General features: G+C 34.0%; 2 protein-coding genes across 18 annotated transcripts; both read right to left on the reverse strand.

Annotated features, from left to right (window-relative positions):
* Positions 1-1,744: 1,744 nt before the first annotated feature.
* Positions 1,745-8,528, reverse strand: LOC101488343 (putative pentatricopeptide repeat-containing protein At3g47840). Of its 16 annotated transcripts, none has more exons than XR_003473245.2 (9): positions 8,370-8,516; positions 7,675-8,183; positions 7,075-7,251; positions 4,186-6,276; positions 3,999-4,106; positions 2,628-2,873; positions 2,478-2,526; positions 2,294-2,400; positions 1,745-2,182 (listed from the first exon to the last, which is right to left on the reverse strand). XR_003473245.2 is itself a non-coding variant. In XM_073370040.1 (5 exons), the coding sequence occupies exons 2-4, from the start codon at positions 7,691-7,693 to the stop codon at positions 4,205-4,207; spliced, it is 2,268 nt and encodes a 755-aa protein (XP_073226141.1). In that variant the 5' UTR covers positions 7,694-8,183; positions 8,370-8,516; the 3' UTR covers positions 3,998-4,106; positions 4,186-4,204. The 16 variants fall into 16 exon arrangements, 2 of the variants coding, with proteins under 2 accessions (XP_073226141.1, XP_012573064.1); XR_003473244.2 differs by having other exon boundaries at positions 2,628-3,385; XR_003473243.2 differs by having other exon boundaries at positions 2,628-3,431.
* Positions 8,529-10,034: 1,506 nt separating this feature from the next.
* On the reverse strand, positions 10,035-22,251 carry LOC101492792 (coatomer subunit beta'-2). 2 transcript variants are annotated; one of them, XM_004506804.4, is made up of 24 exons: positions 22,019-22,246; positions 21,752-21,772; positions 21,508-21,569; positions 21,273-21,327; positions 19,700-19,736; positions 19,247-19,572; positions 19,010-19,141; positions 18,746-18,894; positions 18,234-18,302; positions 17,839-17,989; positions 17,681-17,746; positions 16,759-16,947; positions 16,253-16,393; positions 15,869-15,943; positions 15,567-15,743; positions 15,307-15,398; positions 15,107-15,223; positions 14,422-14,536; positions 14,241-14,312; positions 12,403-12,599; positions 12,202-12,295; positions 12,023-12,129; positions 11,781-11,913; positions 10,035-10,681 (listed from the first exon to the last, which is right to left on the reverse strand). In XM_004506804.4, exons 1-24 carry the CDS (start codon positions 22,019-22,021, stop codon positions 10,454-10,456), a joined length of 2,808 nt encoding a protein of 935 aa, XP_004506861.1. In that variant the 5' UTR covers positions 22,022-22,246; the 3' UTR covers positions 10,035-10,453. The 2 variants fall into 2 exon arrangements, 1 of the variants encoding a protein (XP_004506861.1); XR_003473672.2 differs by lacking the exons at positions 10,035-10,681; positions 11,781-11,913 and having other exon boundaries at positions 12,202-12,315; positions 22,019-22,251.

A 22,251-nucleotide genomic window follows, 5' to 3' on the forward strand; every position in this document is an offset into this window, starting at 1 on the left:
ATAAATAAATAAATAAAAAATAAATCATTTAATAACTAAAACCATTTCAGCAACATGTGAATGTTTAGAATAGCACAGACTAATGCTTGCAAGTCGCAGGACCTTTTCAAAACAGCATAGCCAAGCGTACTGTCGTAGCTTTATGGCTTTATGTCTAAATAGTTGTATTTCCACACAGCTAAGCATGTTTTCAAAAACAGCCCCATTCATTTCAAAGTAAATCAAAACAAACCAAGTATCATTTCAATACAAAACAACATTATCGCAAAACAAAAGCAAACCTGTTCAACTCTTCAATAAATCCGAAAAGAAGAAAAAGAAGAAAGTGGTGCACGGTTGACGGCGGTTAGCGGTAGTTACCGGCGGAAATAATGGTGATTTCGATTTTCTCTCCTTTTCTATTCTTTGTATTTCTAAATATATATAATTTTTTAGGATGGAGTTGAGTTGTTGCTTCTTTTATGCTTAGCTATTTTTGCTTCAGAATATCTCTTTAAAAAAAAAAAGAAATGTTTCTTCTCTTTTTTTCAAGGATTTGCTTACTTGATTGAAGATGATTGAAGTGATGAATGTGTTGAAGATGATTGAAGTGATGAATGTGTTGAAGATGATTGAAGTGATGCAGGTGTTGAAGATGATGAAGGTGTTGAAGATGATGTAGGTGTTGAAGATGATGAAGGTGTTGAAAATGATTGAAGAATGTTGAAGAAGGAAAGTATGATGATTGATTGTTAGGTTAATGAAGATAGAGATGATGAAGATAGAAATAATGGGGTTAATTGAATAAAGAGGGAAGGGTATTTTGAATTTAAAAAAAAAATTGAGAGGTGTAGAAAACAAAATGACGGGTGTGGGTGTGAAAAGCAAAAGTGATTTTTTATATTCTCTTATTAAATTGTAAATGTCCACTATTTGGGTTGAACATGAAGAGGTAGTTGATATATTAATTAATTTATATATATTAATATAAGTTTATTAAACATTAAATTGAATATCAATAGTTTCCTAATTTATAAATTAATTTATAATTTATTTTTGTGGGAGGCATATGCCACTTTGTTGAGTTATTAAAAATTGTTCATGTGATGCATCTAATCATTGTTATGTTTGACTTATTATTTTGTATTCGATTATAGAGATTAATTCCGTCAATAATCAATTTAACAAGGACTCAAAAAGGTTACTAAGATTAAATATAGATTAAATTTAAAAGCTTTCAAACTCTCAATTTTTCAGAGATTAAAAAAATATTTAACCTTAAAATTTATTATTAAACTCTGTCATGAATATAAGAATTCTAGATCTTGTGTATAATGATTACACATGCAAAAATACAAGCCACAAGAGGCTACTTTTTTTTTTTCTTTTACGCAAAATGACAAAATGAGATCAATCACTTATAAAAAGGTTTTCAACAAAAACTAATTAATTATATTACACAAAGACTTTCAACATCAATTCATACCAAAGAACCTAAATGCACAATCCCCTTAAGTTGAGGCAATAGTTTCACTTCAAGTGATATTAGCACAACTTTCTTAAAATCAAGTGATATTTGTCAAGTTATTTTATTTCAAGCTAAAGCTAAACCTACCTTTGAACTCTGTCCACAACCATCATTGAAACTGCTACGTCTTGATTTTTTTTAACTCAGTAGCTATGTAAGAAGATAAATATATAAAAGAAACTAAACCAAACTAAATAAGCTGTAAAGAATTAATAATAGTAAAGAAGGACACTTGAATGCTCCATCAAAAGAAGTATTCCATCTCTTAAATTGAAAGAAACTTTATGTTTCAATTATGCATGTTCAGAAGTTCATAAAATCACGTCCAATTCTGCGTTTACATAGAAGCTACTAATTGGAACGCAAAATTAATGAATCAAACATTACAGGGTCCATTGGTTTCTACCAAAACGTGAATCCAAACATATGCTATGTGGTATGGATACTTGAATGCTCCAGCAAAATAATTATTTTATCTAACATGTCAAAGCAAATGAATTTCCACATCTGAAGTAAGAAATGAACTTATGAAGAACAACAACACCAACAAATGTTTAACTTGGTCATCTATATAAAGAAGACTATTATCATATCAGTCAGTGTACTAATATAATAACTATCAGCACGAACAAGGGTTACATGTGAGTTATACTCCTCTGCCGGATGGTAAACACCCTATAGTAAAAGAATAAAATTAGTTAGGAAAAACATATATGTTGGAAATGCTTATACACAGATTATATAAGTAGCAAGATAATGTAGAAAAGTATGCATTTCCCAATAGACCTTGTTTCTGCAGTTTAGATTCAAAAAAGCAAGTGCAACTTCCGCATCTTAAAAAAATTAGGAAAATCCTCTGGATCAACTAAAGATTCAGCGTCTTTTGGATTAACCTGTGCATATTAGCAAACAAATATAAGAATTTATTTATTTAACTAAACCTGCATGCTATGTGTCAATAAGAAGTTACCTTGCTGAGATCTTTTCTCCATATTGCCACTATCTCTGGAGTCGGATTGCTGCCAAAAGCATAAGTCAGCTACTTCATAGACACAATTCATTTTACAGTCAGAAGCATAACCATTTCAAAGTCCACTAATCTGTCATAATATCACATTACCTCTCTTTCGGTTTCCATGCTTACACCCTTCATGTAGGGTTATGGTGACACAACCAGGTACTTGCAGCACAGCTTGATCTGGGTGGATGCAATATCATATACGATGAGTGATCTCAAAATCCAGAGTCATAAGCCCATTGATAAGTCATCTCTTCTTCCTGGATCAGCCAGATATTAGATATTACACTTATCTGTACAATTCATACTGACCACGAAAATAAGTCACTGCGTTTGTGCACGACGATTCTGCATAATCAACAAAAGGAATCAGTACAGTAGTCAATGGACTTGTGTGTAATTTATTAAAAAAAATAGGGGAAAAAATGCGAAAGTGTGCTCTTTACAGTTTAGTGAACACAATGGAAAAATAATATTAGTTTTTAGTTATAGAATTAAGACAATCAAAATAAATACGGACATCAGAAGCTACCAAAATAGTGGGACAAATTCAGAAAGGGACTGTTGTTACATATGGTGGAACAATGTAAATACGGTAGAAGAAAAACAAGAAAATAAAACGTTCATCTCTAATAAAATAACTTTCTGATTAAAACATAACATAAGAAATAATATTTCAGTAAATTGTCACAAATCTATACAGTTATTAAAAAAAAAAGAACAATAAAAGATAGCAATGTATGTATGCCCTGCTCGTATTGGTGCAGTACAGCTGACGCTTCTTTCGGTCCAACCTGATGTGCCCCATGATTTGGAGATGAAGCCATTTTGTTCCTGAAACTCCATAGGCAATTTTGTTCCTGCCGGACCAACATGAAACGGAGCACCAAGTACTAAGTAGCATGTCTGTTGGAGGAAAAAGAAATAATGGGGGGAATAATTAGGAAATTGGTGGGGACACAATTGTTTTTCTGTTATTGGCTTATTATACCTTGGGCTAGGAGAGTAAGTTCCTCCATAGCTAGGAGCTGAGTCTCTGGTTTTACTTTTTGTTAACACCTAGTTTATATAATAATACTATCTCCAAAGTTGGATAGGAATTGTTCTTATCACTGTCAGTATTCTCAACTCCCAAATCCACCATCATAATTAGCTTCTGTTTATAGTTTGCCACATTTCATGTGAAATTTTTAGAGTCATCCATACAATGCTAATAACGTTCAACCACATATCAAGTAGTTAAGTGGAGACTAGTAGTCTCCACTTTCAACGAGCTATCCATTGTGAACTAACTTGTTTAAGTGTCTCTCTTCTATCCTAACAATAATAAGTGGTCTAAACTCTAAAGGTACTGCATCATTGGAAGCTATGCATATACATATAATATATTCTTAACTACCTCTTGCTTATAACTAAGATTGCACAAAAAGAACAAAATAAAAGGCAAATACTTAGTGCATCTATAAAAATTACCTTTTGATTTTTACGTTTTGTCAAAAGAAAACATTGCTGTCTTTTGAATGATGTCCAACTCAGTGCTGGAGAACCAGCGTCAAATCCGACATTTTTCAATGATTTGAGCTGGTAAACAAAGTCCAATAATCATTTCAAATTTATGCAAGATGGAAACTCGTAAAAAGTACTTTGATCTAGCACTGACATAATAAGGCAGAATTCAGCTAATCTTCAGCATCTTCTACAAGAGAACCTGAATCCAACCTAGCATCTCCAATATTTGTGCTTAGTAATTCCAGAATGGTTGTTATATGTTCATTTAGCGGATGAGATTGATCCCCGGCCACAAATTTATTTAATTGATCATTGACATTAATCCAAGACCATCCCGGTTCCTTTATTACTCCCTTTAACTTCATTAACTTCCTTAAATGTGCTGCTTCCTTCCATCTTCCACTTGCAGCATATATATTAGCTAGAGTGATGTGAGTTCCAGCAGAATTTGGATCCAAGCGAAGTATCTGCTCAGCTGCCCATCTTCCCCGGTCAACATCCCCGTGATCCCTGCATGCCCTGAGTAAGGTCGACCACACAACATCATCACTAGGGAATGGCATGTTTCGTATCATATGCTCAGCTTCACTCAATCTCCCTGCTCTGCATAGAAGGTCAATCATGCAACCGTAGTGCTCTTTCGAAGGAGTGATCCGGTATACATTAGTCAATAACTTTAAGTAGTAGAACCCGAGATCAACCAATCCAGCATGGTTACAAGCAGTCAGAACCCCGATAAATGTCACATAGTCCGGCGTTAAACCAACACTAGAAATATTCTCAAACAAGCTAATAGCCTCTTGGCTATAACCATGTTCGGCGTACCCGTTAATCATGGCAGTCCATGATACGATGTCGTTATTGTTTGTATCATCAAAGACTTTTGTAGCCTCTTGTAGACTTCCACATCTTGAATACATACTAATGAGAGCACTATGGACCATTGCTTCATGGTCTAAGCCGATGCACAGGGCATGAGCATGCACCTGCTTACCTTGCTCAAGAAGTGCCATACTTCCACATACACTCAGCACACTAGCAAGGGCAAATTCATTTGGTTTTGGTCCTTCCCTTCTCATCATTGATAGATAGCCGAAAGCTTCTTCTGCGTAGTTTCCTTGAGAATAAATAGAAATTACAGTGCTCCAAGAAATAATATCTTTTCTAGCCATACCATGAAATACCAATGAAGCTTCCCTTAACATCCCACATTTCGAATAAAGAGTGATGATGGAATTTGCCACTGACAAGGCATCTACCAAACCTAGACGCAATACATGGCCATGTATTTGTTCCCCCCATTCACTAACAGCGAGAGTTGCACAGGCAGAAATTACGGATGCAAAAGTGTACTCATTGGGACTGACATAAGATTTTCTCATTCTTTTAAATGTGTCCAACGCACATTCTTCTTCACCCATCTGTACATAAGTTGTAATAAGGTTTGTCCATGAAACTACGTCTGGCATCCTCGTTTTTCCAAATAATCGCATGACATAGTCTGGTTTCTTACATTTATTATACATGGTACCAAGAGTATTAATAACAAATGCGGTTTCATTGAACCCTTGTTTTATTGTTTGCGCGTGTATTGATTTGCCATAATGTAATAAACCTGAATCAGCAGATGCCTTTAAAGCAATGGCAAATGTATGTGAATCATAGCCCACTTTTGATCTCCACATTTCGGAAAAGTACAACAGTCCCTCCAAACAGTGACCAGCATGTACAAGCCCAACAATAACGGCAGTCCATGATATTACATTTCTTGTTGTCATTTTTTCAAAGACACTGCAACCGTGTTCTGTTTTCCCGACTTTCATGTACATGTCTACAAGGGCACTGCCGACAAAAACTGAGTTTATCAAACCGGATTTCACCGAAAATCCGTGCAATAGTTCTCCAAAATATACATTCATGCCATGTGCACAAGCCTTGAGGGCAACACTAACCACAAATTGGTCCTTTTGAAGTCCAGGCTCAACCCACATATTTGAGAATAAGATCAATGCTTCATTCGAGTCCGCGGCATTGACATAACCCGCTATTAAATTCGTCCATGAAATCTCATCTCTGTGAGCCATTTTATCAAACATATCCCTAGCTTCACAAAGTTTGCCCAGTTTCATTAGTTGCTTCAGTTGAGAGTTAAGTTCAGGCATATTAGGCACATAATAGGCAGTTGGAGCTTGCTGTTCCAATTTCTGCTGCCGGAGCATATCTCTGCATTCAGTGGCAGTTCCTGTAAATATACTAACTCAAATAAGGTTGAAAGCTAATACAGAAACATGAACACCTTAAAATTACCATGCGAAGTTTACACAAATACTTATGAACTATTATTAATTAGTCCATAATTCGACCAACCGAGTCATTAAGAGAAGACTTTTAAAGTCAGGATGCTATTTTATTTTTTATTCTTACAGGTAGAACATTCCATAATCTGAAATCAGAAAGAAAAATTCTCTCAAATAAAACCATATTGCAATTTTGTTGAAGTTGGCACAAGCAAAAAGCCATTCTGAAAACAATAAATATACTAACACTAAACGTAATTATAATTCAAATGACAGAAATCAAAAATACTCAACATAAGATTGACACTAACTTGATCTTCCACTTAAAAGTAAAAACAGAAAAATTAACATATAACACTAGACAGTGACACAAAGTGTAACCTAATTTCTTCAGTAACCATATGCATAATTTAAAATAGAGGTCTGCGACCGCAAATTTAGGCCGCAGCATAATGGAACATTATTTTAATGTTGTTGAAACTGCAATGTGACCGCTATTGAGGCCACATCAGCCACATTTGACCGCAATTCTCCAAAATGTTAAGGATTGCGACACAACTATTACTATGACCGTAATTTAAATACTTGACTGCAAGTTAAAAAGACTAAAATATATGCATCACAAATATATCATATAAAACAATAAAAGAATCAACACAATAATAAAACATACACTCACATTTATTGTTACATTATGCTAAGGCAATTCATTCACTCAAAAAGTAAAAATAAAAATAAAATACCTTGATAGACATAATTGAGAGGTGGGTCGAGGTTCCTTGAGCATAGAAGAGTATTTGCATTGAAAGAAAATGAATCATCAAAGGCAAGGCAAGGTGAAGAAGCATAACAACGGTGCACCCAAACACGTCGCCGAAATCCGTTGAAGAGTTTCTGGAAAATGTGCATCCTCTCTCTAGCTTTGAAAATGAAACCAAGATTCCCAAAATCAATTTTTTATGAAGTTGCCACAGGCAGTGTTCATGCAATTTTTCATTTTAATAATAATAATAATAATAAGGTTGCAGACATGTGTACATGAAAGTGGGAAGAAAACTCTGGTGTAATAGGGATTCAAATTCTCTGACATTAACGGGGAAAGGCACTATGCCTTTCAGTCATTCTCCTCCGTCTGATTAGTTCAATAGTCTACATGCTGCCACGTGTCTCATTTTTTTTAAAAGGGTCTTGCTTAGAAGTGCCCTAAGGCACGTGTTAAAGAATCACAAAAGGAAACTTTGTTTTAAAAACATCAAAATTCAAATTTTTAAGAGATTGATTGTACAACTTTTAAAGCAAATTCAACTTTTAAAACCAAAATAGTACGCACAATTGCGTAGTACCTGCGCCTGCGGACAACATCTCTGCTGCCTTTGTCCTCTTGTTATGACCCAATTCGAGTAGAGTTACACTCCAGAATTAAGAGAGGCAAATTGAGCTAAAAGAAGGGAAGTTTCACATAAATTTTCACTCCCTTTTTCTCATTACTTACTGTATCTTACTATATAGAACCAAAATACAAACTAACTCTCCAAAATTCTAGGATATGGCATTATCTCACTATTATGCTAATTTTTTTTATAAGAAAAGGTTAGTAAATGAATAATTAGGTCAGTTTTTCCAGTTTCAACCCGGGACCTCCTTCTTATAACTCCTTCAATATCCCTTTGTATTGCATTTGCTGAAGCTTGACTCAATGCACTCCATGAAGCTTGATTCAATAGTAAACTCACGATTCTTTAGACCTCTCCACTACCAAAATCTCTTATGGAAAATTGATTTGATCATTCAAACATTAATCAAGTCTATGAAGGATTTGTTCATTCTTATATAGTCTTCCATCTTGTACCAACTACTCAGATCAATCCACACCATAATTATAAAAACTAACATCAATAAATGAATTTAGAGGGACCGAATTTCGAACATAGTGAAGAATATAAGAGAAATTAAGTTTAGTATGAAAGATGGAGTTAGGGGTTTGGAACATTTTGGGGATTTTCAAATTTAAGAAAGAAGGAAATGAGAAGTAACTCACCAAAGAGGAAGAATCAAAAGTGCCGGTGGCTGGGTTTCCAGCAACGGCAGCGGATGAACGACGGGCGGCGTGGCTGTGACGGCGACGGAGAGGTGACGAGAGCGAGTCTCTGGACGCTTGTGTTTTAATTATACGCCGCGATAATAATATTTTTTTTTAATTTTAAAAATAAAGTCACATGGCGTCATCTAGACCGTTTAACAAATCAGACTGACCATAAGATATGATGTCTTTTTCCGTTAAAATATCTTCGGCGTGAACTAGGAATGACTCCCAAATCATCTTAAAAGAACTCATTTATTTTTTACACAAATAATTTAACTCTTAAAATTCATATTAAGTGTCATAACTTTAATTCATATATTAATAATTTATTTATATTTAATTTCACTACAATTTTAAATATTAATTTAAATATTTTAATTAATATTATTATATATTATTTAAATTTAAAATAAAATAACATTTAAATTTTTATAATAATAATAAAACTTAAATGTTAAATACATGACATAAATAATTAAAAATAATAAAAATAAATAATATTGGAATTGGTTTATGGTAGTGTTAATTGAGAATTTTTAATATTAGGATGGTGATAATTTTGCATAAAATGCAATAAAATTGTTGAAGATTATATTGATTTGAATTCATTTGCCACAATCAATTTTTTTTGGAACAATAATAAGATGAAAAAATAAGTAAAAAAATATTGTTACTAGAAGCTTAAAGAAAAAAAAATTGTGTAATAAAAATTGTGAAACAAAAATTAAAAGTAAGAAAAATAAATTATTACAATTAATGAGAAAATGTATTTCATATATAAATTAAGAGTAAAAAAAACTAACGTGTAAGTTAAAAAAAATTAACCGTTATAAATTAACGCATCTAGTGATAGGAAGAGAGAAGAGGAAAACACTCAGTAACTTCGTGACGTACCAACTCGGTTGGACTTCAGGTAGCTCGTATAATTTGTATTAATAAAATATTTATCTAACACTATTAATTCTTGAATGCAAAAATAATGAACAATTTTTTTAAGGAATACAAATATTAATATTTCGTTATTTTTTATATTAAATATTAATAAGAAACTGTGTCGAAAAAAAATTAATGAAAAACTATGTATACATCACAATATGTATGCACGTTAAATTTTATTTAATGAGGTTTTTTCTACTACTGATAATTAAGTATTTTTTTCTAAAATAGAAACTATTGAAATATATATTTTTTATAGTAAAAACACAACCGGCTTCACTGTACAAAAATCCTGGCAGGCGCCTTTTTTTTTATTTCTCTTTTATTAAATTGAATTTGTTTGTTTTTAATATAAATTTAGTTAAATGAAAATCTGATTGACAGAAATAATTTTAATTATAAACAGAATATGCGAGCCAGTTTAAAAAGCCTGGACCAAACTCGGGCACCAATTTTATAATCCATATTTAATTTGGTCTTTTTAGCCCGGCCCAAAATACCTGCTACCCGGAAAATGGCAAGTTCAATGCAGGTTAGATAGTTCATTTTGACACCTCTAAGAAAACCATGTACCTACAACTTCAACACTGCAATTTTTAGATACGTCCCTAGCATGCGATAAAACGGAAGATCATACCCTAAAAAAAACTAAAAGATGAAAGAAAATTAAGAAATGACACGGAATTCACTGTAATCTTGATCTCTTCTTAAGCAAAAAATAAAGTTTGCAGGAAACATTTAATAGCATAATTATACCCACATGATTGTCCAAACAACAAATGTTACAAAATCCCAAAACCAATAGCCGCACAAAATTATGAAGGAAAAAATAAGTAAAGAAAGTTCGGAGATTTGATGCCAATGATACTCTACTCACAATGGACCTAATTTTAGAATATCATCTCTAATTCCCAAATATACAGCCTAGTTGTAGTAAAATATATGATACACAATAAAACTAGAATTGGTTGGACTTGGGTAGTAGTAGTAGTTGTACTAAGAATAGCTAGTAGTCAATATGGGAGTTAGAAAAGGCACATTAGAAACAATCAAACACTGGAGACAAAATTTGGGTTTTCACACTGTCTCAACCAAAAGCTTTTTTACTCTGACGGGGCTCCTCCTTCTCCTTTAATCGTACTCGACTCTTCATCAGCCTCGTTACCGTTAATAAGAACTGTACCATCTGTAGAATCGGCATCAACTACAACTGCATCCTCTTGGCTTCCTTCCTCTCCATTTTGTTCTTCTTGCTCCTCAGTATAATCCTCTTCTTCGTTTTGTTCTTCATGCGCTTCTGTATAATCCTCTTCTCCATTTTGTTCAGTCAACTGCAACAGAAAAATATTTAGTTTCTGAGAACTGTTGGAAAAAGTATTGTGACTGCTGGAAGTGGTAGAGCATTTTACATTTTAGGTTCAGATTCACGCACTGTGATTTAGTTCATTCATATGGTACTAGTATTTATTTTCCTTGTAATAATAAAATATATATACATGCATATAAAGATCACATCTATGGAATGCTAATTAGGAGTGTACACGTGTCGGGTTTGATCAAACTTATTACCAGAACCAATCAAATTTCATTGGTTCGAGTTGGGCCAAAAACCCGTAGTATCATGTCAAACCCAAACGAACCTAACGTGATGAATAATCATTTGGGGTGGGTTCCTTTAAAATGTAATTAAATGATATTGTATCACTTAAAATTTCATCACTTGAACTAAATCAAAACACTTCTTAGTTTAAAACTTAAAAGACTTGAACTACATTAAAAAATAAGACTTCATAATTCACTATTGACGGGTCTGTTTCCAAGTACTTGGGTTGAAATCATAAATTCATTACTTGAAACAAACCACTTTGGGTGGCTGGGTCGGTTACGGTTCAACACAAACTATGAGAAAAACAAAACCAAGTTTGTAACAAAGCAGGTCCAATCCCACTCCGGTTTTTAGCTTTTAATCCACTGATTCATGAAAGAACGAATGATATAGAAATTGATTGACATTTCGTTTTAGAGAAAATTGTCTAACGAAATCATCATGAGTGTTAATTCAAATGATCAATTAGCTGACATCTCAATGAAGTCTTTAAGGGGATCTCTGAGTCTATAATTGTTCCATGCATGGAACATTTGACTTGCTTGCCCCAGCTTGAGGGGAATTCTTGGAAAGAGCTTAGTCACTACAGGGAAATACAGTAGCATTTAAGGTTTTAGGTTCAAATTCATGTACTAAGGAAGTTACACTAGCATTTATTCTACTTGTAATAATAATGAAATTAATCATTAAGTGTATGTAAATATCGTAACTGCTGAGGGCTAATCTCTCAAGCATTCATCCTATCTCCTTATTTTTCTTCAAAAGTTTTGTAGTTGAACATTTTTAATAGCATTTCTATTGTGTTAGCCCTATATTAAGTATACCTCATGATTAGAGTCCCCATTCTCAAGAGGCTGATCCCCTTCTTCAATCTGCATATTTCTGAAAGCATCAACAAGGGTAATGTGTGATTTATCAGCATGGTTGACGTACTCCTCTGCAGGATGGTAAACACCCCTATAATAAAAGAATAAAATTAGTTAGTCAAAAACATGTTGGAAATGCTTAGTACACAGGTTATATAAGTTGCAAGATAATGTAAAAAAGTATGCATTTCCCGAAAGACCTTGTTTCTGCAGCTTTAGATTCAACAGCAAGGGCAACTTGCCAATCTTCAAACAGATTAGGATACTCCTCAGGATCAGCCAAAGATTCAGCTGCTTTTGGATTAACCTGTGCATATTAAGAAATAAATTTAAGAATTTATTTATTTAATCCACATGCTATCTTTCAATAACAAGTTACCTTGCTGAGATCTTTTCTCCAAATCGCCACTATCTCTGGGACCTTGCTTGGAAGATATGATCGAGCCATCAAGGCAGCCTCTGGAATCCGATTGCTGCAAAAAGCATATGTCGGCTACTTATAATCACAGTCTTGTCAAACCCCAACACCTCCAATTTAGATAACGCCATAAATGAAAAGAGGACAACGGTGGAATTTTACCTTTCTACTAACAATTGAAGGCAGTCTTCAAGTTTACCCAACATAAATAAGGAAAGGAAAGCAACATTGTTCTTCCCTTGCTCTTTGGCAAGAGTTGCAAGTTTCGATATTCCTTCAGCATCTCCTAAAGAAGAATATAGAAGCAACAATCCACTCAAATCCATTGCATGTTTTAAACACTCCTCAGCCATTTCTAACTGCAAGAACAGATAATACAGTGAGCTGCAAAAATCAAACATCAAGTGGCTCCACAACCCTTACTGATTATAACAAGAATAAATACGCCTTAACCATGCATAGAGTCAGAATCTACAACTCAATAATCTTTGGGAGTTGAGTGTTTCTGTTAGGACCAGTTTGGATTCAACTGTTTTCCGGGGAATTTACAGGATAATTACATGTGGATTTATTGATGAAACTCTGGAAATAACTTTCCAACAAAGTTGTGTTACAAAAGGGAACTACATAAACTGCAGTAAGAGATAGAAAAGGGGAAAGAATCGAAAACAACTTCCCACTAGGAGTTAGAGAGCCTAGTTTCTCCCAAGCCAACCAACATACAAAATATCAATGCCTTCTATATATAACTAAACTATCATTCAAAAACAAGCCCAAAGCATTTGAACACAACTTCCAGACAACACAAATATATAACTAAACTATCTTAAATGGCGCTAACTAAAACCTATGAATTATCTCATACGTGATCATTAGGGCAGCACATCAAGGTACTAAATTGGCCAACTATTACTAGAGAAAGATACACTGGGATTTTTTGAAGGAGAGAGAAAAGGGAATAAGAGAATGAATATCATATAGGGACATGGGTAACCGTAAAAGGCATGAGAGGATTAGCATGTGGTTTGGGGAAAAGCTGCCAGTCAGTGTGGGTCCTTTTTCGGTGGCGGGGTCTTTCTTTTCTGGTTATCGTCATATTTACCGCTATAAGGAGCTTGGCCCCATTTTCTATTCTGTCTTCGTACCATTACATTTCTATACTGCAACATGATAGAATTATTGGGCCAAAGACTAGTGAAAGGCCCAAACCTGCTGTGTGGAAAATGTATGTCCACAAGGGTAAAAAAGAGAAGAAGCGTTCTATTAATGACATGGCATAGAAACTCTCTGAATTCTAGGAGGGTAGTGGAGCATTGCTCAGGCAAAATTATTGTTATCATTGTATTAGGATAATATTATTTTCTCTAAGGAGCTACGCTCTGGTTTATCCAATGTATCAGAATTTTTCCTTCTTCCATAAATAAATAAATTCTCATTTCATCTATCATTTTACTGTTCACTGATTCCTATTTTTCTGTGACTCTATCACAACACAAGCCTATTTCAAAACATAGTACTATAGTTTCCTCAGTTCAATTTGACTCCTTTTAATTGGTATTAGAGCTCCGATCCTAGAAGCATATGGTATCAATCATAATAGAAGCACGAGAAGGGCTAAGAGCTGGGAGCAAGCAGTCCAATGACTCCAAATTTAATGAGAGGAGAGATGCTTATAGGGTGGATGAAACAGATGTTAGTATTTTGAAGGCAAAAAAATACATAAACATATGAGGGTTTGGTTGAACGGAGCATGTGCACTGAGAGCACAAGCTTTTGATGGTAGTCCTCTTGGAATTGGTAGAGCACAAACATGTAGAGCGCAAAAACAGAAGTAGAGGTGAAAAGTAAAAGAGCCAAGAAGAAGACAGCTCGGTGGCAGATACTACATAACATGGATATTTAGATAATTAGATTTGCAACTAAAATAAATTTAACATGATTCAGACAATTAGTACAGAAAACACAAAACCCATAAATTATTTTGACAGAGGAAAAAACACCTTTCCAGTAGACATAGCTAATTCTCCCAATTGCTTCCATTTAGACTCACTATGTACTTCTATAGCAATAGCCTGCAAAAAGAGAGGATGAACATTACTCCCAATATTAACTGACAAATCAAACTCATTAAAACAAGAAATGCAAGTCAAATAATCGCCTTCGTGGGACAGAAGAACTTGCCTTTGCAACCTCTAATCTTCCAAGCTGTATGGCTAGGTCGAATCTGTAGTCAGGGTCAGTAGCTACTTCAAGAGCATCCTCTATCATGCCTCGGGATTCCAGGAAATGAGCCACACTACGATAAAAACAAGTATTGTAATTAGGATGCACATGATCCAAATTTTAAAACTGATGCATTAGTAATTAGCAACACTAATAGAAAATATTATAAACCTAAGACATATAAAGAAGATGCACTATATATCCATAGAAGATTATACATTAGTACCATAAAAGAATGCCAAGCAATGATAAATAATATGGAAGCAGACTAGATAGAGTCCAGACTAACATATCAAAGTGGGCAAGAAGCAAAGTGCCACTAATATCCAAACTAACATTTTACTCATGAGTGTCAAAGATCCTCAGGTCAACCACAGAAGATCCATTTTTATTTCTCAGCAGGTTGACAATTTACTCGGGGGATCAGACCAGAACATTTCTTACAAAAAGATAGAACTTATGAAGGGCATGTAATACATGACAATTATCTTTATATACATTTTGTTTTTCAGCAAGTATATTTACATAATTTTATAAAATATAACCCATTTAAGGATGCTTAAAAACATATCAAAACATAATTACAAAATAATTTAAGAAAAGGACATTATATAACAAAGTAACCAAAAATAGTAACTACTACCTATTATGATGCTCTTTTGGAATTGATGGTAGAATTTCACTAGCCCTTTCCAAATCACCACGCATCACAAGAGTCTTGTACTCAATCAAGCTTAAAAGCAGTGTGTAGCCCACAACACTGAGGAACAGTCGAGAAAGAAAAAAAAGATTAAAATTACTGCATCGAGAGATTTTGAATAATGCAAGTATTGGCTCACTTACTTGAATTCTTTGTCTATCAAAAAAACCCTACTTTGGCTGGCAAGATATCCCAACAAGTACATTGGACGGTCCAAGTGAAACATTGTAGTTACCTGAATTCATTTATGCACCAACAGATTTCATATGATCCTTGTAATTCAGTAAATATTTTATTTATTTGATAAAAGAAGAAATTCATTACAACGTAGATGATTACAAAGAGTTCAATAAATAAATATGGAGTTTAGGGTTTAGGGTAGCTAAAAGGAAAGAGTTAATACCTCACCACCAACACAATAATTAAGTCTCCAAGAAGAATTGTTGTAGATAAAACAATCCCCAACCCAGATCCCTGTCCTGACACGTTCACTCATTTCATGAAGGAGCTCAAAGGCATCTTCAACACCTTGCTCATCCACAGATCTTCCACTATCTAAATATGATGAAACAACATCACGCTGCAACAGAAGAAATAAAACGTTTACTGTGGTTTACCACCAAATATTCATTCAACCGAAAAGACATGGAAAGCATAATGAGAAACCGAAACACAACAACAAAATCTAGTCAATTGAAAACTCACATTGTACTTCAGAATGTAGAATGATGTATCACTAGCAATCGTCACTAGATCACCGCTATCAGCCCAGTAGAGGTTCTGAGACAAGGAAAAATTACAAAATGTACAGGGAAGGAGAAGAGGGTAAAAAGCAAAAAATTAGGGGTCTGTTTGGTTGTAGAAAATGTTATCTGTTTTCATATTGTTTTCAACTTTACCTACAAAAATGTCCCCATCATTTTCACGTTGTTAGATGTTTTCAATGTTTTGTATTAAAAACAATGAAACAACTTTTATTATTTTCACGGTTTCATGTGAAAAACTTTGAAGACAAAGTGCCATTTTTGTAATTAAAACAGAGAATAAAATAAAAAACCAGACAGGCCCAAGATGTCTGAAAGCACTTACTTTAACATTCACATCAATGCGCCTAATCAATCTGCATTCAGCCCAATCATAAAAGCATATGAAATCATTTGAGCACATTGCCAATACAGTCCCACCAAATATTCGTTCTGCTGAAAAAGTCGGTCGAATACTCTTCTTTTCCTGATATACAAAAAAATCTCAACTTCAATTTAAATTTCCTAGAGAAAACTTACTTCATTTAGCAGACAACTAAAGCAATAAGATAATTTTATTTTGAGAACTAAGTCAGGCTTTGAATTTAAAAAAAAAAGTTATTGACAGCATTGACATCCCTCAGTTGCTTGTTAGACAAAATTCTGTTTTGGAAAATCAATTGCCATTGCCAAGATAACTGTTTTTGCTTGGTCCTTGCCTAAATAGTAAATCAATACAAGGACCCATTTTGCTTGCACTTTAAAGAAATCTGAAGGATTAGTTGGCTGTTAGCATCATTTTCATCTTCAAAGAATGTATAAAATGGGAGTACTTGAAAATGAAGTTCAAACCTGGAAAGTTTTGCTGAAAATTTTAATCTTTGATGTACTCTCTCTTACAGCATACTCTCCATCCGTAGACCAAGCAAATTCCAGTGCTGAACCAAATGACCTATTTCTCCATGCCAAGGCAGTATATATAATATACTCACCATCTCCACAAACCACAACAAACCTCCCATTTGGATTGTGCCTTAAACTCTGAATATAATAAAGCAAATCACAATTCAGTCACCACTCTACATACATGAAGATACAAATTACTGACCATAAATTTAAAAAAAAATTAATGAAGATAATTGAACCCAAAGGACTGATTAAGCTTATTTCCTCAAGTATGGATTCAAGACTACACATATATTACATTATTTCTTGTCGATGTCATTAACTTTAGACTTCACAAGTCAAACATCACATAATATAGTTTTGCGGAGATTGTCGGTATCCGAAAGTCACATTGAACAATAACTAATCCGAGTTGAGCTGGATGGACCCATATAAGGGAGGAAACTCTCCCAGCACCTTGTTTTTCAATACCAAAGGCCTTGATTAAGAAAAACAAAGCTCCTCACAACTTATACAAGTAGATGTTTTAAATAACTAACGAAATCTATATTTATTAAAAGAGTACTCATTCGTACCCAGTTATACACTAAAGAAGAATAGTGATGACCAATTGAATCCTATCCTATAAAACAATAACAGACTTTTTCACAGTATCAAAATATAAAAAAATTACCAGGTTTAACAAAAATTGAAAATATGGCACAACTAAAAATAAAGAAGCTGGGACAAATATATTAAAATATGCTAATAAAATGTAAATGTGCTTGTTTCCTAAAATCTTTTGACGATTGTACGGTGTGAGCATATATGACAAACATAGATAAGTAATGCAAAATAAAGAAACAAAATATTAAGAATAAGAGCTCACTTGTGGATAGAGATCACAGGTGCCCAACTCCTTAACAGCCAACGGTAACCTTTCTCCATCAGCAATCTAAAAAACACAGTACTCGTCTGTGTCATTATTAAAAAATTAAGTTTTCATTTCTTGCTCGCATATACTACTGCCAAATAATAAGCCCATACCTCCACATCTGCTCCTACACTCCTTATATTGACAGTTTGAATCTCATTATGCTTAGCCCAAATGATCTTCCCACTGTTGTCCATGCTAGCTACAGGTTCTTCTCGACCAAGTTTGACCATTATAGTTCCTTCATCATAGCCAATCACAACCCTACAAAGAAAGATGTTTTGGTAATGTAGGTTGGGATGGAGGATCGAAGAGATATGCTCATTTTGTAAGAGAAGAAAAAGTAAAGGAGATTCTGCATCTATGGAGAGATCAAAGCAAACAAGATCACATGAAATATGAAGAGAAAACAAAGTCTTCTAATCATTAAACTAATCAAAATGATTCAAGGGCCTAAGTATGAGGCTCAAAAATTACTCGCAGATAGTTTCTTCAAGAAAAAACTCACCGACGTGAACTCTTCAGGTATCCAATAGCCCAAACTCTTTCGAGGCCATAGTTCAATGTATTCTCAAGCCTGCAAGCATATTAAATCACCATTAAGTCTTAAAAGAAATTGACTAGAATATATACATAATCTCAATACGGTTTAGGTAGAATCTGAAAAAGTATAACATGGAAAAAGTAAACAAAATAAAATATAATAGAAGAATTATAAAACTCTATCCAGTCTGCTAGTCAAAATTCCAGCACTATGTCAATCCTCAAGTGAATGTCAAATCTAGACATAATAGTCATCATAAGATAGCTGAAGCAACAAATAACAGTATCATTATTTTTTAAAGTGAAAAGACATACTGGGATAAGGTCTAGTTCTAAGATCAAAAGTCAACCAAAGAAAAACAATTCAAGTTCCTACAAGAGTGATGATTGAGAATGACACGAAAAAGCATGAGGAATGCACCAAATAGAATAAGATAAACCTCACAACTAGATATTTTGTGAACAGAATCAACTTACCTATAAGTTGTTGAATGCCAAATGCGGACTGTACCATCCTCAGAGCCAGTAATTATAATAGGAAGTTCAGGATGAAAGCATACAGCAGATACATTGTGAGTGTGACCTTCAAGAGTCTGGACACAACTTTTGGTCTGATAATCCCATACCTGTTTCACAGGTTTTTATAGGATTGTTAAATCATGTGTATATACATACAGGAAAACAAATCAAAGAGGAAAATGGGGAGATGAAGAGTAAAGAAAGCAAAAAAAGAAATTAAACCTTGGCAGTGTGATCATCAGAACCAGTAATTAGAAAAGGTTTGTCACCACCTGTAAAATAATCAACGCAATTCACTCCTTTTTGATGGGCATCCAGTGTAAAATTTGGGTCAGGAGAACCAAGATTCCAAATCTGCAAGGGAATGTAACAGTGTTTATGCATAATACTATTGTATAGGTGTAAGGAAATAAATAAAGAAAATGCCAGGAACAGCTGACAAAAAGAACACGTCTAAACCTTTATGGTGCGATCAAGAGATGCACTGGCAAAGGTGTTTGTATCTTTAGGATTGAATGTCACTTGCATGACATAATGAGAATGTCCCTCAAATATCTGGGTACAGATCCAGCCTTTCTCCCAATCCCAAAGCTTTATGAGCATATCATCAGACGATGATAGCACATAAGGAAGGGTGGGATGAACGGCCACACACCTAATGTAATCTGTGTGTGCTTCAAATACTTTAACTTTATCCATTGTGTTGTAATTATATACACGAATAAACATATCATCTGCTCCTGCAACAACCCATTGTTTGCGGGCAATAAACTTGGCCGACCTAACTGCAATATAATGCTATACATGAGACCGATGAAATGAAATATATAACGAAAAAAATAGCTTCAAGCAAATGAATCATGAGACAGATATACAAATAGCGAAACAAACAGATGAAAAAAGCTCGGGTACCAGGTAACTCAGTAACCTCAAAAGACTTAGCCATGGTCTGAAATAGAAAAAGGAAATTAAAGTTAATCGCACAAGGAAAATAATAAAATTATAGAAACTAATAACTAATATCCGTATGAAAAAAGGCCTGTGAAAAATTAAATGTAGAACAGGAAAAGAGTAGAGTCCGTCTTTTAATACCAATCTATCTATAAATTTATATAAAATGCATCAGTCTGTCGATTTATAAATTAACATGCTGAATCCATGAATCTATGATAGGAAAAGCAAGAAGAATATGCCTCACTGAGTATTAGTGGAACCGACAATATACAACATGCAGAATATACAAATCTAAGTGCAGAGCAAAATTATTCCAAGCCAGTGATATATCTTCTTTGGATATATAAGAGGGGCAAAAAGTCTATAGCCAATGCTGATAACAAATCTACAAGAGCAAATACCTTACCAAACTAAAAAAATGTACCTCAAACAGGTCAACTATCAAAATGTACCACACAGATAAGTATAACATCTAACAAAATGCCCCAATAAATCACCTGGTATGGGGAGGGAAATGATAGGCTAAATAGAGTGGAAGGTAAACCAGCCTGTTTGAAATTTGAACCCAGTTTCTAACAGGTCAACCCAATGGAAATTGGTGCACTTGGGCTAATGCGATTCGGAATTTATTCTTATCAATTTATCGGGGTAGTTTTACAAAACACTATCCAGTCTCAATCTGCTTGTACATATAAAATGCTACAGTAATTTCTGACCAGTTTTCAACATAAAAGATGGCTGAAATAGACATTTTATTGACTAAAAGATCACAATACAAATTGCTACAGATCAAAACTTGCTACATGTATTGAGCCAAAGTTTTCCTTCTAACTTCGTACAAAAGGAAAGTCATTCTACACAGCATCACAATTTAGGAGTTTATGAGGACCAGTTTTTATATGAAGGAAATATTTTTTTTATTTGTAGCTTAATATATATGCATAGGTAAATAAATCACGTACTACACTGGTATCAAATATAAATAGAAAAAGTCATATTTGGTAGTCTAAAATATACGCAAATCTTAACTAACTTTACCCTACTTAATGATGTCATTCCTAAAACATCCTCCAATTAATATAATTTTATTTTCAATAACCCATAAAGGGCAGTTTGGAGAATACAACTGCAGTTAGCTAAAATTCTTAATTAATGTGAGCATGGGTATTTTTGCTTGAAATCAAGACCAGTGGGAGTACTATATTAGAAGAACACTAACACTTCGCACAATACTTTCGCGTACTACAAGTATATTTTCCAAACAAAAAAAATCAAGAAAGAAGAAATATGTGGATGCTTTAAATTAGAAGGAAAGCCACGGCAATAGTCAATAGTCTTCTCCATTCATGAATCATCCGACCATTACATATAGGCACCATGCAAAAGAGTAGCTTGTCTGGAGATCAATCAATAAAACATCTGTGTCTGACTCAAGTGACAACATACAGGAATTACATATTTTGCAATTTGGTCACTTATATGTTATAAGTTATAACAATATAGACATTGAAATTATAAAAAAGTTACACACCTGAGATTGGTAGTTCCAGATACAGACTGTCCCGGAGTATAAACTTGCTAGAATCCTACATTAACAATGGAAAATGACACAATTCAGCAAAACATCCAAGTATCTACTATTCACCAATGCAGCAAACTATCTTATGCGACACTTGAGAAAGACCAAATGAATGGAACCAACAAATTCCACATAAAGAGCAACAGTATATAATTATGACACAGTACAGCCAATGACAAAGTATTACCATGGTTCTGTTGGATGTAGATCCACAGACTTTACTCTTTCTGATCTTTGTGCAAGCTTTCGCTGATCAAATTAGTGAATTACACAACAACACATAAGTTTAATCAATCAGAAATCTAAACACTTATACTTTACTTAGTTTCTGAGAAACTTAATTCACAAAAAATATCACTGATTAACTAATTAAACATTTCTAAGCAAGCAAAACACAATAAACCTCGAATCAAAATCCAAAACAAAAATACCTTAATTTCGAGTCTGAGAGGCTGCAAAATCAAACACAACAAACAAAAACGAGTCAATGCACAATTCATTATAATAGATTAGATCCAAAAGAAACTAAAATCGCATGAACTAAACAAAACAAAATTAGGAGGTTTCGAAACACGAGGCTGTGAAATTCGAAGAGTAAAATATGATAACGTGAAATCGAAACGAGCGAGTTTCAGATCTAAAGGTTGTTGAGAAGTGTGAAACGTTTTGCGAGAGATGAGATCGAAGAGGAAACTCACCATTTGTGAAAGTTGGAAGAACTAGATGGATATGATTGAGAAAAATCGTTGAAGATTGAGATGTGAATTTGAAGAGCCCTAAGAGATCGAGCTCAGAGAGAGAGAGAGAGAGAGAGAGGGGGGAACGAGGTTTGCAGAGCAGAAGTGCAAATGTGCAATCAATGGGGAAGAAAGAAAGAGGAGAGTGGTGTTTTGCAGATTAAGACATGGATTTACGATAATGCCACTGGAAG

The sequence above is a fragment of the Cicer arietinum genome, chromosome 6, assembly GCF_000331145.2.
Source record: "Cicer arietinum cultivar CDC Frontier isolate Library 1 chromosome 6, Cicar.CDCFrontier_v2.0, whole genome shotgun sequence".
Taxonomy (NCBI): Eukaryota; Viridiplantae; Streptophyta; class Magnoliopsida; order Fabales; family Fabaceae; genus Cicer; species Cicer arietinum.

Bases quoted from the DNA above. Each gene is read 5' to 3' on its own strand.
- LOC101488343 (XM_073370040.1), bottom strand. The intron at 6,277-7,074 runs GTATTTTATTTT...GTATATTTACAG, and splicing joins TCTCAATTATGTCTATCAAG to GAACTGCCACTGAATGCAGA.
- LOC101492792 (XM_004506804.4), bottom strand. The intron at 15,744-15,868 runs GTGAGTTTTCAA...CTTCTGTTGCAG, and splicing joins TCTACATTCTGAAGTACAAT to CGTGATGTTGTTTCATCATA. The intron at 10,682-11,780 runs GTATACTTAATA...TTTCTGTTGCAG, and splicing joins ATGGGGACTCTAATCATGAG to TTGACTGAACAAAATGGAGA.